General features: G+C 40.3%; 2 protein-coding genes across 4 annotated transcripts in view; one reads left to right on the plus strand and one right to left on the minus strand.

The window, feature by feature from the left end:
- Positions 1 to 14738, plus strand: part of ids (iduronate 2-sulfatase) — an 81233-nt gene that overhangs the window by 17842 nt on the left and 48653 nt on the right. Inside the window, exons 14-17 of one of the 2 annotated variants that reach the window (XR_016114149.1) lie at positions 53 to 122; positions 216 to 301; positions 2133 to 2290; positions 2637 to 2801. The gene's annotated coding sequence lies outside the window, so the exon portion shown is untranslated. Of the gene's footprint in view, positions 1 to 52; positions 302 to 2132; positions 2291 to 2636; positions 2802 to 14738 lie in introns of both variants that reach the window. The other variant, XR_016114148.1, reaches the window with a different exon arrangement.
- The window catches only part of aff2 (ALF transcription elongation factor 2), a 127911-nt gene that overhangs the window by 10214 nt on the left and 102959 nt on the right, over positions 1 to 14738 (minus strand). For both annotated transcript variants that reach the window (XM_088989481.1, XM_088989480.1), the window contains exons 15-23: positions 13814 to 14006; positions 11474 to 12631; positions 9924 to 10039; positions 7302 to 7530; positions 6641 to 6774; positions 4219 to 4282; positions 3613 to 3749; positions 2949 to 3020; positions 1522 to 1615 (exon numbers count right to left, since the gene is read on the minus strand). In XM_088989481.1, the coding sequence (XP_088845607.1) occupies positions 1522 to 1615; positions 2949 to 3020; positions 3613 to 3749; positions 4219 to 4282; positions 6641 to 6774; positions 7302 to 7530; positions 9924 to 10039; positions 11474 to 12631; positions 13814 to 14006 (2197 nt within the window). The remainder of the gene's footprint in view (positions 1 to 1521; positions 1616 to 2948; positions 3021 to 3612; positions 3750 to 4218; positions 4283 to 6640; positions 6775 to 7301; positions 7531 to 9923; positions 10040 to 11473; positions 12632 to 13813; positions 14007 to 14738) is intronic.

Consider the following 14738-nt stretch of genomic DNA (forward strand, 5'->3'; position numbering starts at 1 on the left):
AGGTGTCTTCTGGGTTGTAGCACAGTAATATCTTTTTGTTTTTTGTTTCCAGATCATCAGAGAGCTCTTTGCCATGAGGTGCCATATAGAAGTCCAGAGAGAGAGTGTTAGAGAGAGCGAGAGTAATCATTCCATATTTAGCACATCTATTTTCATCGTTCACCCTTGAGACTTTGATTCAAGCAGCAAAATCAACGTGGTTTTATCGATCTCAGGAGGCCATTTTGTCACTGGGCGCTGACGTCACAAAACTTCAGGGCTCAACTTGCGAACAATCGTCGAACCAAATCCAGAAAAACAGGTGAGCACTGATCGGTCAGTACTTGAGCCCTGGGATGTAATTTTCAGACGACAAGTGGCAAAGTGGGAGCCCCGTAGAAGGTTAAAAAAAGGTGGATGTTGCTTCCCAATTTATATTCCACAAATGCAATGCTGTGTTTAAACTAGTGTGGGCGCATTGAATACATTATTGCAATGAAACAATGAATATTTTGGACTGGATTTAACATTGTCACTGTATGGTTTAAAATTCCCTGACAGGTTAAATATTTTAAAAGTATGTTAAAGAGGGATAGTCACATTTAAAAGCGTGCTATGCCAAATTAAAATATTTCTGAACTAAGATTTTCTTTTATGAGAACTACAATTTCTCGCAAAGTTTATATTTGATACAGAGTAGATAGTGATTCATTTGCAAAATAAATATTACGGGGCAGTTATGCTTCACTCCTATAAACTGCATCGCAAGTTGATGAACTTTAGATTTTTTTTATCTAATAGTCCACTACAGTTGGATAAGAAGTTGAAAAGAATAAAAAAGCAGAAAGTCAGAAGATACATGATTACCTCACCACCATTTTACTTTCTTACGAAACACAATGAAATTACTTGCGTATTCATGACCTGATATTACACTTTGATACACATTGTCTGTATAATTTGTGTACATAATACTGGAGCAGGAAGAATTCATTCAGGACAATGTAATGTTATTTGTTTGTTTTTTCATCTCCTCAGCACACAGCTTGAGTACTGCACGTGCATACACGTACACATACACCCATTTGCGCAGTTCCCACAAATTGCTCATCCGTTGCCTCCCAGAAATCCAATCCCATCACTGGAAATGTAGCACTGTGATAATGACATCCTCAGTAATTAATTAAACTACACATAATTAATCAAAACAAGTACATTAAACTCAACAATCATCTTTGATGATTGATGGGGCTAATTAATGTGGTAATATCAAAGAGAAAGCATGGATTTTAATAATGCGACGGAAAATTCACGCACAGCACCATGAAAATGAATATTAAATGTGTAGTAATTGGCTTTGCATGATTTCACCCAAAGAGTGGAACATTAGAGACGAATTGAAGGTCCCATCAAACGTGTGTGTGAGTGTGTGTGTGTGTGTGTGTGTGTGTGTGTGTGTGTGTGTGTGTGTGTGTGTGTGTGTGTGTGTGTGTGTGTGTGTGTGTGTGTGTGTGTGTGTATGTGTGTGTGTGTGTGTGTTACCTTGAAATACTCCATCAATGAACGTGAGTACTTGACAGCATGGTCTTTCTTCAGATGGAACATCCGCAGATACAGCAGAGATAGACAGCGGTTACTATGGAAACAAAACCATTAGAAGGCAGATGAATCCCCTCGAAAGATTCACGGTAAAAGCCTTATCCTCAAAACAGTATTATCTTCCTGTCAATGAGAAAAAAAAAATAATGTAGTCGGATGAGCACCTTCAAAGCACAAGCAAAAACATAGAAAGTGTTCATCTGTAATCACCCCCACTCCCTTTTATAAACAAAAACATTAAATAAAAGCAGAACAGAGGCAAAAAGACCTAAAACATGTGTAGATGTAACATTGTAAGGCTAACTGACTTGCAAAAGGCACATTAGCAATCTCACGTAGCCATTTGGGATTTTGCTATTGTGGCCCCTTGGAAAACAAAGCCATGAGAATCCAGTGAGTGGGACATGTCAACAACGGCTGGATTTAAACTTTTAAGGCTAAAAAAACAGATGAGCATGATTGGCAACGCCGTGAGTTTGTCACACCTGGGCATCATTTTGTCATGCATAGCATTGAGAAAACTATCCCTGTTTGTGAATGTTTTTCCTTCTCAGAACTGGCTTCAGCAACACAAAAGATGTGATCTTCTGTCTTTTATGAGCAACAACAGCAAAACAGCACAAAGTATTTCATTCAGCCTTGTGCAAAGTGTGCAAACTTGATAAGGCAAGAGCAAGAGCATAGAGCAAAATAACTCTTAAACATCTCTTTGGTAAGCTACATTTTCTCACTGTACTGTAGCATTTACAGTATTTTTCAAAAACGCTCGTGCTTGTTATGTGAGTAACAATTATTTGCATCTCCAAGTGCACTGTAGTATTGATATGAATCTAAAAGGAATGACAAATAAAGAGGAACTGCTTATGCATCGAGGGGATTGTAGTTGATTGAACTAATCAACGACCATTAGTATGCATAGCTGGAGACGTGGACGTGATTTTTTTAACCTGCTGTACAAAATCAAACAATAAAGTAAACCAACATTTTCTTTGTCAGTCAGACGCCCGCCTCCCGTCAAAATATTTGTCCATCCATTTTCCATAATGCTTATCTTTCAGGGTTGTATGGAGCCTATCCCAGCTAAATTGGTGAACATGCAGAATACACAATGGATTGGTGGCCAGTCAATCAGTTTCATATGATGCAGAGAGACAACTATTCGCATTCCCACTCATAATCATCACATCAAAAACGAAGAAGTGAACCCTCACTTCCTGCACTTGGTGAGTGAGTCATCTATGACTTGTTTGTTAAACATTGCTTTATCAAACAAACAGAGGCTGGTTACATGTGACAAGACGACAATAAAATATGAACGAACATCAACGTTTAATGGAATGCACCAAGATTTAAAAAAATGCTCATCATACCACAACACCGCAAGTTTCTTCTCCGCGATGGTGGCAGAGTGGCTGGTGAAGTTCTTCAACCTCAGCGCATACCTAGAGAGAGAGAGAGAGAGAGAGAGAGAGAGAGAGAGAGAGAGAGAGAGAGAGAGAGAGAGAGAGAGAGAGAGAGAGAGAGAGAGAGAGAGAGAGAGAGAGAGAGAGAGAGAGAGAGAGAGAGAGAGAGAGAGAGAGAGAGAGAGAGAGAGAGAGAGAGAGAGAGAGAGAGAGAGAGGGCGGGGGGAGCAATATCACAGAAAAAAAACTGTAAAGATTTTCTATTGTCCGTTGTCTTCAATGGGCTGGTTGGGCAGCCAATTTTGGGGGCAAGGTTGGCTAGTTTTAGATTCAGTCAATAACTCATTTCTCGGACATATTATTTGTAATTTACAGTGCTTTGTTACAGCTGCTGTTGTGAAAGCTCTGAATAAATAACGCTGTTTTGTATTGTATTGCATTTCGTTTAGTTGCACTTAGTGGATGCACGACACAACCACAGCTATTAATGGAGCGTCTGTGCGCCTTATGGTGTCCCTATATATGAAAGCAGTTTTACAAGAGGCTATTTATTATCGATGCGCCTTATAGTCCCAAGTGTCTTAAAGAGCGGAAAATATGGTACAGTACTAACTTCACATGTAACCCCTACCTAATTAGCTCGACGGTTTCCGAGTACATCGTGTATGGTGATTTGGCCTCAAGAGGATCCCGCTCCATCGCATTTCCACACTCAATGAAAGAGAGGGCGCCGTCTGCGTAGTTCAATGCTTTACCATATTTATCCATCTACACACAGAGAAGGCATGCAAGGGAAAAATACAATTAGACACCTACACATGTTTAAACTGCTTAGAGTTGGACAGTCTTCGTTCAGAATAATCTCCCCACTAAGCTGCAAATCCGCAAATAAGCAACACGAAAATACCAGATGAATAAGAATTGGCGACATTTCATGTCATTGTTTAGAGCAATTAGATAATTATGTGGATAATGTACAACGTAGTAGGCATCAGTCGTCCTTCAATTCAAACGTTCGCTTGGATAAAATAGAGCAATTCAAATGATACAATGCGGTCCTTGAAGCAACAAACAACAAAGCAGACACGCAAAGCTTAAAGCCAGTCAGGTTAGCTCACGTTGTGTGTTTTCAAATCATCGTCTTTCCATTTTGAACAGCAATCTTCAGATGCTTGCGCAAGTGTCATTTTGTGTGTGTGTTAGATCTTGCTTCAATCATGATTACAGATATACTTACCAAAGCATCGGCCTTGTGCTTTAGTCTTTTGGCTTCCTGCATGTAGTAGTCTGCGTTATGGACACTGCATACAATACAGAGAATATAAATAGGATGCGTGGCCAAAAGACAAATTACTCTTTAAAGGACAACCGACGTCTCCGGACAACTTGTGTCCATAATTTGTAAAATGGCTTCAAATTACTTTTACTGAGCGTATTTTAATAAGATTCCACCGCATATAGCTATATTTTACGTTTTAAGACTCGCTCTGAATATTCAGGAAGTCTTGTTTTAGAGTTGGTGACGAGTCCGTACGTGACGTCACTAAAGGAATGCCCCTAACCGAAAAAAAAAAGACACATTGTAGCAGTCCTTCCATCACATCAATGTATTTTGCTGTACATGTTTGGTCTGAAAACCGTGTCGCACCCAGAAGAGGGCGTCCAAGCTCCATATAAGGAATTTATCAGCCTGTGGAAACGGAGGTGGCCACAGGAGGTCGCCATTTTGTGCCTCTTTTGTTGGGTGAGAGATTTTCCCCCAATGTTGCCTCAAAATGGCACAAATAAATTCTTTAATCGATTGCAAACATGTATGCTTTCCTCTTCAGAACTATTTGAATCATATTCATCACTGGATGTGTAACAAGAAAGCATATTATCCGAATCTGAAGCCATTGTTTTTATTCTCCAGCAATGCTAGACGCCTTGGCGTGACGTCACAAACTGGGGGCGGGACTTTCTAAAAATGCCCAATTCGCAGCTCAATTTTTTTGCAGATTTTGGACACTTTAAGTCATTTTTATTGTTTTTTTTGCATTTGACTAATAATATCATACTGCGTGTTTTGGGTATTTTAGATGCTATAAAACGTTTTTCTGGTGTCAGTTAAGAAACAAAAAAGTGACGTCGGTTGTCCTTTAAGTTTAAGTGAAAGTAAAATAAATGCCTCATATTGGTTTTTGATGTAACTCAGGCAGGGTCACATGATGGGGCTTTATAATTGTATGCAGAAAGTAAAGTGTCAAAGAGATAGAAACGTTCCTAAGAAACTATGTTTAAAAAAAAAATAAAGCATTTATTACATTGTGAAGGCTGAGGAGTATCGGAATCTGCCCCACATCACATGATTGATTGATTGATTATAGCTTAAAGGACAACCGACGAAGTTGTGTCCATAATTTGTAAAATGGCTTCAAATGACTTCTACTGAGCGTATTTTAATAAGATTCTACCACAGCTATATAGCTATATTTTAGCTATAGCTATATTTAGCTATACAGTAAAGTCTCGTTATATCGATACTCAAGGGAGTCTGAAAAAATATCGATATAACCGGGACTATCGATATATCCGACCCTGTGTGCATGTAATTTTCTCCATGCGTGCATATAAATAGTATCGATATAACCGGGACTATCGATATATCCGATATCGATATAACGAGACTTTACTGTATTAGCTAAATATAGCTAGCTATATTTTAGCTATATTTTATGTTTTAAAACTCACGCTGAATATTCCGGAAGTTTTGTTTTTGAGTTGGTGACGAGTCCTCACCCGACGTCACTGAAGGAACACCCCTAACCGAGAAAGGACATACCTTGCATCACCTCAATGCATTTTGCGGTACTTTGTTTGGTCTGAAAACTTCGTGTTGATCCGTGTTGATGGCGAAATTAGAAGGAAAACACATAAATAACACGATGGTGAATCGTTGTGTGTTGCGCCAAGACTTCGACAGTGTATTTGACAAAACCTCCTAGGAGACAATTTCCATTGAGCTTTGTCGCCCTCTTCTGTCTTTTTTGGGTACTGCGAGTACTAAAGAGTTTGTCACTACATTTCTCTCCAGATGCATCAAAATGACTGGAATAAATTCTTTAATCGATTGCAAACATGTCTGCTTTCCTCTTCAGAACTATTTGAATCATATTCATAACTGGATGAGTAACAAGAAAGCATCTTTTCCGAATCTGAAGCCATTGTTTAGATTCTCGAGCAAGGCAAGATGTCTTGGCGTGACACCACAAACAAGGGGGCGGGACCTTCTGAAAATGGCCACTTCCGGGTTCAATTTGAAGTAGTTTTATACACTTTAAGTCATTTTTAGTGGTGTTTTGCATTTGACTAAAAAAATATACGTTTTGGGGATTTTAGATGCTATAAAACGTGTTTCTGATGTCAGTTAGGAAACAAAAATGTGATGTCGGTTGTCCTTTAAAACAGACTCGTCGGTACAATTAAATCACATAAATCACCAAGTGCAGAAATGATATCCATCGCCTGCATTTCAGCAAAACAAGCATGATGTGCATTTCACTGATAATAAAAAATGTATTAAATACAGGAAACGAAGTAAAGAAAATGAAGTTAAATCTAATCCAGAATTACTGAGTTACGGTTGTATTTACTGTAACAATCACTGTTCTTGTACATACGTGTCACTAAAGGACAGTCTTGGTCTCTGAGGTTCCGCAGGATCTGTCAGTGGTTCCGACCACGCATCTGAGTTGGACACTCGGTTGGCATGGAAACTGTTTGCACACGACTTCTTGCTATGATGGTCTGTTTTCTGTAGGAGAGAGGTGGAAGATCGGCTTTTGATTATAATGCATATTATGTAGATCATGAAAATGATGAGTAAATTCCACAATCAAAGAATGTACTGTAAGTAGTTTGTAGCAAGCAGACATTTGTGAGTGTTCCTCATTGATAAAATAGTGACATACTGTACATGTTCATGATCATGTTTGTGGTTTGTAAGCAGAAATCTGCTTAATCCTTACAAAAAAGAATATCTCATCTCATCTCTCATCAAAATATGAAACAATCACAGAATACGGAGAGAAATCATGTGAAGTGGTTCAGAATTTTCGCTTGTGTTGAAAAGAAGAAATAGGCTCTACTTCTCTGGTATTATGAGGAAACGGTTGTACTTCATATTGAATACTTAATTTTGAATTTGCATGCCAGCCTAAACATTTGTAATTATTTACATCCTTTGTTTACATAATTATTATGAATTAATTAATACATTGATTACCAGTACTACTTTCAATTATATTGGCTGTTCTCAATTGAATACAGCTACAGACTTACATTTGTGGCAACATTTCTAGCATGTGATGAACCTCTGCCATCTCCTCTTCTGTGTCTGTGTGTGGATGAGGACATGGGGCAAGGTACCACCAAAGTGGCGCCACCATCCTGGTTAAGAGATGAACTGTTCTCACAGTTACGTTTCAGAGGGGGTTCTTCAGATAGGGGGGACAGTAGGGGAGGAAGAAGCTTCTCATCTTGCCGCCAGGACTGTTTCCTGTTCAGATATCTAAAGAACATGTACACACACACACACACACACACATGCTTAAAAATGCTATAAAAGTATAAATGAATCTCATGAGATGTCCTTGCCTATCTTTGAGCGTTTTTACACGTAATGCCGTCATAGTCGTTTCAGATAATTTTTTTCAGTTTTGTGCAGTGTGACAGCTGTTTATTCATCGTCTCAAGTCAACAGCCAAATATGAGGAGTAGGAGGGAGTCATAAAAAAGATGAATTTCTTCCTCCAAAAGCAACAACAAACAATATGAAGAACACTGTTGTGTTCCATTGTGCACACCATCATCCAAATTTAACCTACATTGGATTTCCTTGTGATATTGAATTCATTCAGCACATGTATAGGCAACCTATTTTGCCGAGTGTTTCAAAGCATGGTAATATTGAATTAAAAGGAGAAATAGATTAACTCATTCAATGCCAGACAGGCAAAAATGTGTCCACCCCAGTGCCTTGGTTTTTGTCATTTCCACTCAAAGTCGAGGGCCCACAGAATATTGAGTTTTAGGACTCCATAAACATTACTGCATAAGAAACCTTAGACTCTATTCTTCCATCCGAAAAAAATGAGTTAATTCCTAAGTTATATGAGTCTGGAGTAATATGAGGTGCAAGTGAGGGCGGCTGTACAAAAGTCAAATGCTGCCTCTTTGTGGAAGGGAAAAGACATTGCCAGAGGTCTCACTAGTGCTTTATCGGCACACCCTGCAAGAAAAATCAAAACGCGAACAAATTCGGGAATGGCGCTCCACGTCATACTATCAATTCCCGAATAAATTTGTGAATAGCAGTGAATGAATTAATTTAACCCCTATCATAACCTGATAACATGATAAGCTGCCCTCTGTAGTAACCAATGTCCCCAAAAAGGTTAAGGGAACTGGGAAGCAAGAAATGAACTTTGGATGACACAACACTACCTATCATCTGAAGCAACCCTGCACTTTGATCTTTTCCTGACATTTGGATTGAAGTTTAAAAAAAGCAGATAAAATCACAATGTTTGTGTACAAATGTAGTATTTGAATCAATGGTGATTTCGCTTTAAACTCATCCAGATTGATCGGAAACATGCATTTCCAACATTCTGGATGCTCTCTGTGCCCTGCTGTCTCCCATTTTATGTCAACAGACTTCACTTGTAGTTGAATGCTAGTTTAGAAAGCGGTCCTGTCTTATTTTTTCCTGATAGGCCGCAGATGATAAATCCCGCCGTTGTTATTATAGCTCCTGTGACTCATATTGTTTGCAAGCCCATAGATAATATTTTTTTCTGTTTTTCCTCTCACTCGAAGCTCTGGGGGGGTTGATGCAATGCAAGAGTTGCTGAGCTCGCAAAACAGCACCGCAGGCCTAGACATTAGTGATAATATACAAAACCTGGGAGACAAAACTAATTAGTGGCTGAGCGTGTGAGCGTGTGTTTGTCTGTGTGGCAGGGCTATGCGGAAGTACAGATGAGCGTACAGATGAGCGTGTGATGACGACGCTTATATGCATGGGTTGTGCTAGTAAGTGTGTGCTTTCCCTGGCGCTCATGCATATTTTAGGGTGACAACAACCAATGTTAAAGCACCAAATCAACACATGATATCAGCCAAGTATTTGTTTTTGTTTTTGGAATGTTACTTGGCCAGTTGAGTGTACTTGAATCTTTTAAAATTGCAACACCACTTTTTCCAAAACTCAAGATTTCCAGCCACACATTTATAGCGTCGCAGTTTCACCGACTGAGCGGTGATAATCTGTCAAAAATCACAGATTAGAAAATGGTGAAAAGGCTCAGATTCGGGTAATGAAATCAACCGGTTTACAGCTCCTATAAAAAGCCTCTCGAGTGAAATACGGACGATCTCCACGCTGAGGCGTCTGTCGCACAATGTCAACGGTTCAACTCCAGTTCACCCCAACTTTCCCTCCCTTCTTCCTTGCCATATAATCTATGATTGTGGTGAGATGCTTCGTAAATCTCGGTCGACGCCATGTTGACTTGTATGCAATGAGACAGTCAGCTTCATCTGTTTTCAGAAATTCACAAAGAGGACATCGTATGTCATTAGTGTCACCGCCAAATCCGTACTTCCCATTACTTTCGCTAACATTCCGTTTAATTTTAACGTCAATGCAAATTAGAGTTTGTAGGAAATTGTAAATGTGGATCCTCCTTCCACTTTAATCATCTTGACTGGTAAATGTGTCATAAGCCATTGCCATGAGTTGGAAGGTTTTGACAGTTTTGCAAAGCTTGCCCTAACTCGTCGCAAATGTGTGTCCTGTCATTGTTCCACATACTGTATGTATTGTATAGACTGACTCATAATTTATATCATTAAACATTGCAGCGAGTGCGTTGAGAGGTGCTTATTGTCAGTACTTACTCCATAAGGTTGTTTTTGTGGTTGTGGATTGGAGAGATACAAGGTGGAAGGAGCTGACAGTCTTTGTCCAATTGTAGCTTTTTATTGCTGTTTCCGGATGGCTCCGTGTAGTCCAACTGGGAATAGAAAGAAGACAAAAATGAGTTTGAAAGGGCGATTGGGATGGTGCATGAGCAAGAAGAGGTAAATTTATAGCCAGGAGCAATGGCGGCTAGTCAATAAGAGGGTGCAAGGGAGGGCATCGCTCCAACGAACACAAAATCACTTCTCATGAAGAGAAAAAAAAAATAGAATAATAAAATAAAAATACGTATTCAAATTTCAATCCACTTATCCTAAGAAGGGTCGCGGATGAGCTGGAGCCTATTTAAGCTGTCTTCGGGGAGTATTCGGGCAATGCACTGAACTGGTTGCTAGTCACAATCACACCGAGGCCGAAATGCTCACCAGTCGACCAAAGATAAAGATATCCCTTTTTTCTTTTTGTTCATTGTTGTGATGTACTAATAGAAATTTATTTTTTCATTTCTCCGGATAAATACAGAGGGTTGTGTCAGGAAGGGCATCCGACGTAAAAGCTTGGCCAAAAATAACATGCGTATCAAACCTCTGAAGATGGAGGATACTGATTCGCTGTGGCGACCCCTTGAAGGGAAAAGCCGAAAGGAAAAGAAAATATATTTTATAGGGTTCAATTCTGGGTTCTGTGTACAGTTTATGTTCACTCTGTGCTTGCATGGGTTTGCTGCCACGTTCCAAAAACATGCATGGCAGGCTGATTGAACATTCTAATCACAGGTGTCAAAGTTAAGGCCCCCGGGCCAAATCTGGTCCACAACATCATTTCAATCGGCCAGTGAAAGCAAATCAAAATTGTGAAATTCCATGAGGCTGAACCAAATGGCCAAGTTGTCGTATGTAAACCACAATAACCATAATTATTCCTGACTTCCGACCATTTGTTGTGCGCTGTATATGTAAAATGTGGAGGGGATAAAAATTCTAATGGCTTCCCCAAATTCATAACGGCCTCCGAGAGGAAACCGTAACTACAATGTGGCCTGTGGCAAAAATTGAGTTTGACACCTTTGCTCTAAATTGTCCCTTGGTGTGAGTGTGAGTGAAGATGGTTGTTTATCTCTGTGCTCTGCCATTGCCTAGCAACCAGTTCAGGGTGTCCCCGCCTACTGCCCGAAGAGAGGTGGGATAGGCTCCTGTACACCCGTGACCCTCATAAGGATAAACAGATTAAAAAATGGACGGAAATTTGCGTGCGTTTGTGTGGGTTTGTGTGTGTGTGCGTGTGTGGGCTGCCTGGTTTTGAACATTTGATTTGTAGTTCAGTTGTACTGGTGTTTATCCCAATCAAATTGTGTTATCTGCGATATCTACAACATTGGAAAGGAATAAGAAATGAAAGTGCAGCAAAAAGTAAAACTTAGTTTTTCTGGAATCTAGCTTACAATGACTGGTGGCCAGTTATTTGTATGAAGGTCGGTGTAGGTATGGTGAAAGACGAAAATTTTGAATGACATTGTAACGATTTTAACCTTGTGTTTTCTCTTGCTCTTGCTGGTATGCTTCTCTGCGGGCACCACCACGCTGCTTGTAGCTTGCCTCCTGTGTTTTCCTCCGCTCTCTCCTCTTTCCATCCTTCCGTGCAGCCTTCGAATACTCTTCTCTTTCACCAGGCAGTTGTCCAGGACCCTGAATCCCTGACATCCCTTTTCACATCTTTCTGTCACCTTGTCTCTCTCTCCTGAATTGAACCTATCTCTCTCCTCTGTGTCCGCTTGCCTCTCCCGCTCTGTTAATCTACTGCTGTCACACTGCCTCTCTGCGTCGTGCACTAATGGCTCATTTTTGTCATTCTGCTGCTCCCCTTTAGCTAACTTTGGTCTTTCTCTGAGCCCTTGGCACTCTCTGTCACCCTGTTTTTGTCTCTCTCTGTCTGACACTATCACCCTTTCCCCTGGTCTTTCGCATCTTCTTCCTTCAATGGTGTCATGTTCTATTATCCCTGGCCGAGATATTTGACCAATACCCTGTCCTGGCACCCTGTTAAGCCAGCTCAGGTCAATTTTCACCCACAGACTCTGAGTCTCCTGGTATTCAGGGAGTGGGGAAAGAGGCAAATATTGTCCCATCATGAAGTGCGGTGACACGGACTCCAGGTTCTTGCACGGGCCGCCTAACCCGCCAGGGTCAGGAACAGAGGTTCCAAATGAACCATTTATGTTTATGATGCTTCGTGTGTCACTGCCGCTACTACTATTAATACTAATATTATTACTACTATTACTTCGACTACTACTATTACTACCACTACTACTACTAGTACTAATACTACTGCTACTACTACCACTACCACCACCGGTGCCACTGCTGCTTATGCTAGCAGCGCTAGTATTCATACTGATGCTCACACTGCTACCATCCCGAGCACAAAGTCCCTTCCCTCCAACGACTCCGAGACTCCCCATGCCGCTGGCCAAGCCAAAACAGGGGAGAGAGGAGATGGACGAATTGGACTGAGGCTGTTCATGAATTGCAGCATGTGTACACTGAAGCGGCAAAGCAGGGATTTTCATGACCTCCTCTGAATCCGACTGGCATTCTGAAGAGGAGGAAGAATCTGTTTCGATGAACTCTCGGGATTTGGGTGTGATTTTGTTACTCGGGGCTCTGTGTTTTCTCTTGTCCTGATTCTGAGAAAAAAAGTATGAAACATGAATCATTCTTCATTGATCATTCTTGTGGCTAAAATCCTTTTCAGCATTGCACAACTGTGTAAGATATGAAAGATCATGGATGAATAGATAATGAGCGCACAATTAATTGAGTCTATTGTTTTATTGATTTATGTTGCTCACCGACCGTCAGATCCAATTTACAAATGGTTTAATTTCTGGTGCAGAAAAATAAAGTCTGCCTTTGTGTTTCGCTCAGTTAGCACTTAAACATTCAATTATGCCTTCTGTTGTATGAAGGAAGCCAAGTATATATTTTTACTGCTTACTATAATGACAATATCATGCAAATAGGACAGATGTGTTTTACTTATCTGAGGAAAGAAACACGTTTTGGCTTGATTGTTTGAATGTCATTGGTATTCACAGCACACACCGTTGACACATGCACGATGATGTCTATCACATGCAAATTAAGAGGCAGCAATGCCATCTTGCCATGAGCAACTGATAGACTTGCATCAGTGTTCCATCTAAAAAAATGTTGTTCATGTACATCCTCTGGTTTTGTCATTTTTCAAGTACAGTACTTGCTTTCTAGCATCAGTCTAGAATGCAAAGTTGTAGCGTCGCATGTGTTCTGCCCTTAGCAAATAAACTCAAATTCATGAAGTAGATCAAGCCTTTAGTGGAACAAATAAAATAAAAATACTTTGTTGAACCTCATTTGCTCTCCTGGGAACTGCTACTGGAAAATGTCAGCGGATGAATTAAATCTTGTGCTTGAAATCTGTAATTGTCTAACTGAATCATAAATTTCTGTGAAAATGTGGTAGATGGCATGCTCGTCTTCTTTTCTGCATTACAAATCATTTGCTGTTTACTTGTTGTTGAGGTCCTATATCATTTTCATTTTCAATCTGTCTGTTTGTGTTCAGATTGTTCCCGCATGTTCATATTTTTTTTCAAAGGCAACATGGACAAAGCCCAAAAGGTGAGCAAGATCACAACACTTCGTGGCACGCGATCGCTACTGCCTTCAAAGGTGCTTGTATTTATTTTTGGTAGGTCCCGATTAGTTGACGGTATAAAGAAGATTGTAAAATTTTCATGACTTGATCATTTTAATGCTCAAGATTTTTGCTTATACATACACATGGGCACACACACACACAAACACATAAAAGGAACCTGGCTTACACTGGCAGTAGATATTGGCACAGTGGTTTGCTGTAGTTCTACTGGTTGTACAAGTGTGCTGTTTGAGTTAGAGGAACTGTGAGGTTCTTTCCTCGGAGCTGTTTTCCCACTCGAGGGCTTAGTTTGTGGCCTGGACGTGTTCTGATGCTCCATGGAGGAAGGAGGGTATATGTCCTTTTCCCTCACTGCAGGGCTATTGACGAGACAGAAATTATGAGAACAGGCTGCAAACAAAATACATATGACACTGCATACAAAAGGTTTACAGCGATTATTCAGCTCCCCCCCCCAATTACTTATTGAAGTTACCATTTCACAGCTCAAACGAAAAGATTAAGCAATTTTTTTTTCAAAGAGCACATCAACTTAAAAGCAGAGAATGTCATGTCATGTTTCATATATAAAAGCACAAAATCCGAACAGCATTTTTTCAAATGTCTTTTTGTATTTGACTTGTGTACTTGCACTGCATCGTGACAGCAGATTAATGCTCTGTGAACTATGGATAGTTTCTGTGCTTCTTTTTCTTTCCCTTTCGGTTTTCCCTTCTGGGGTCGCCACAGCAAATCAGTGTCCTTCTTCTAACATTGTTTTGTGCATCCTCTTCTCTCAAACCAGCTAGCCTCATGTCCTCTTTGACAACATGCATAAACCTCCACTTCGGGCTTCCTTTCGGTCTCCTGCCTGGCAGTTCACAGCTCAGCACCCATCTAACAATGTATTCATTCTCTCTCCCCTGACATGTCCAAACCATCTCAGTATGGCCTCTCTGACTTTCTGTCCAAAACCTCTAATAAGAGTTTTCCATCGGATATACTCATTACTGATACGATCCAAGCTGGTCACTCCCAAAGAAATCCTCAACATTTTCATCTTCGCTACCTCCAGGTCTGCTTCCTGTCTTTTCTTCAGTGGCACTGTCTCC

This window comes from Hippocampus bargibanti, linkage group LG02 (genome assembly GCF_051943395.1).
Source record: "Hippocampus bargibanti isolate YZ-2025 linkage group LG02, ASM5194339v1, whole genome shotgun sequence".
NCBI lineage: Eukaryota > Metazoa > Chordata > Actinopteri > Syngnathiformes > Syngnathidae > Hippocampus > Hippocampus bargibanti.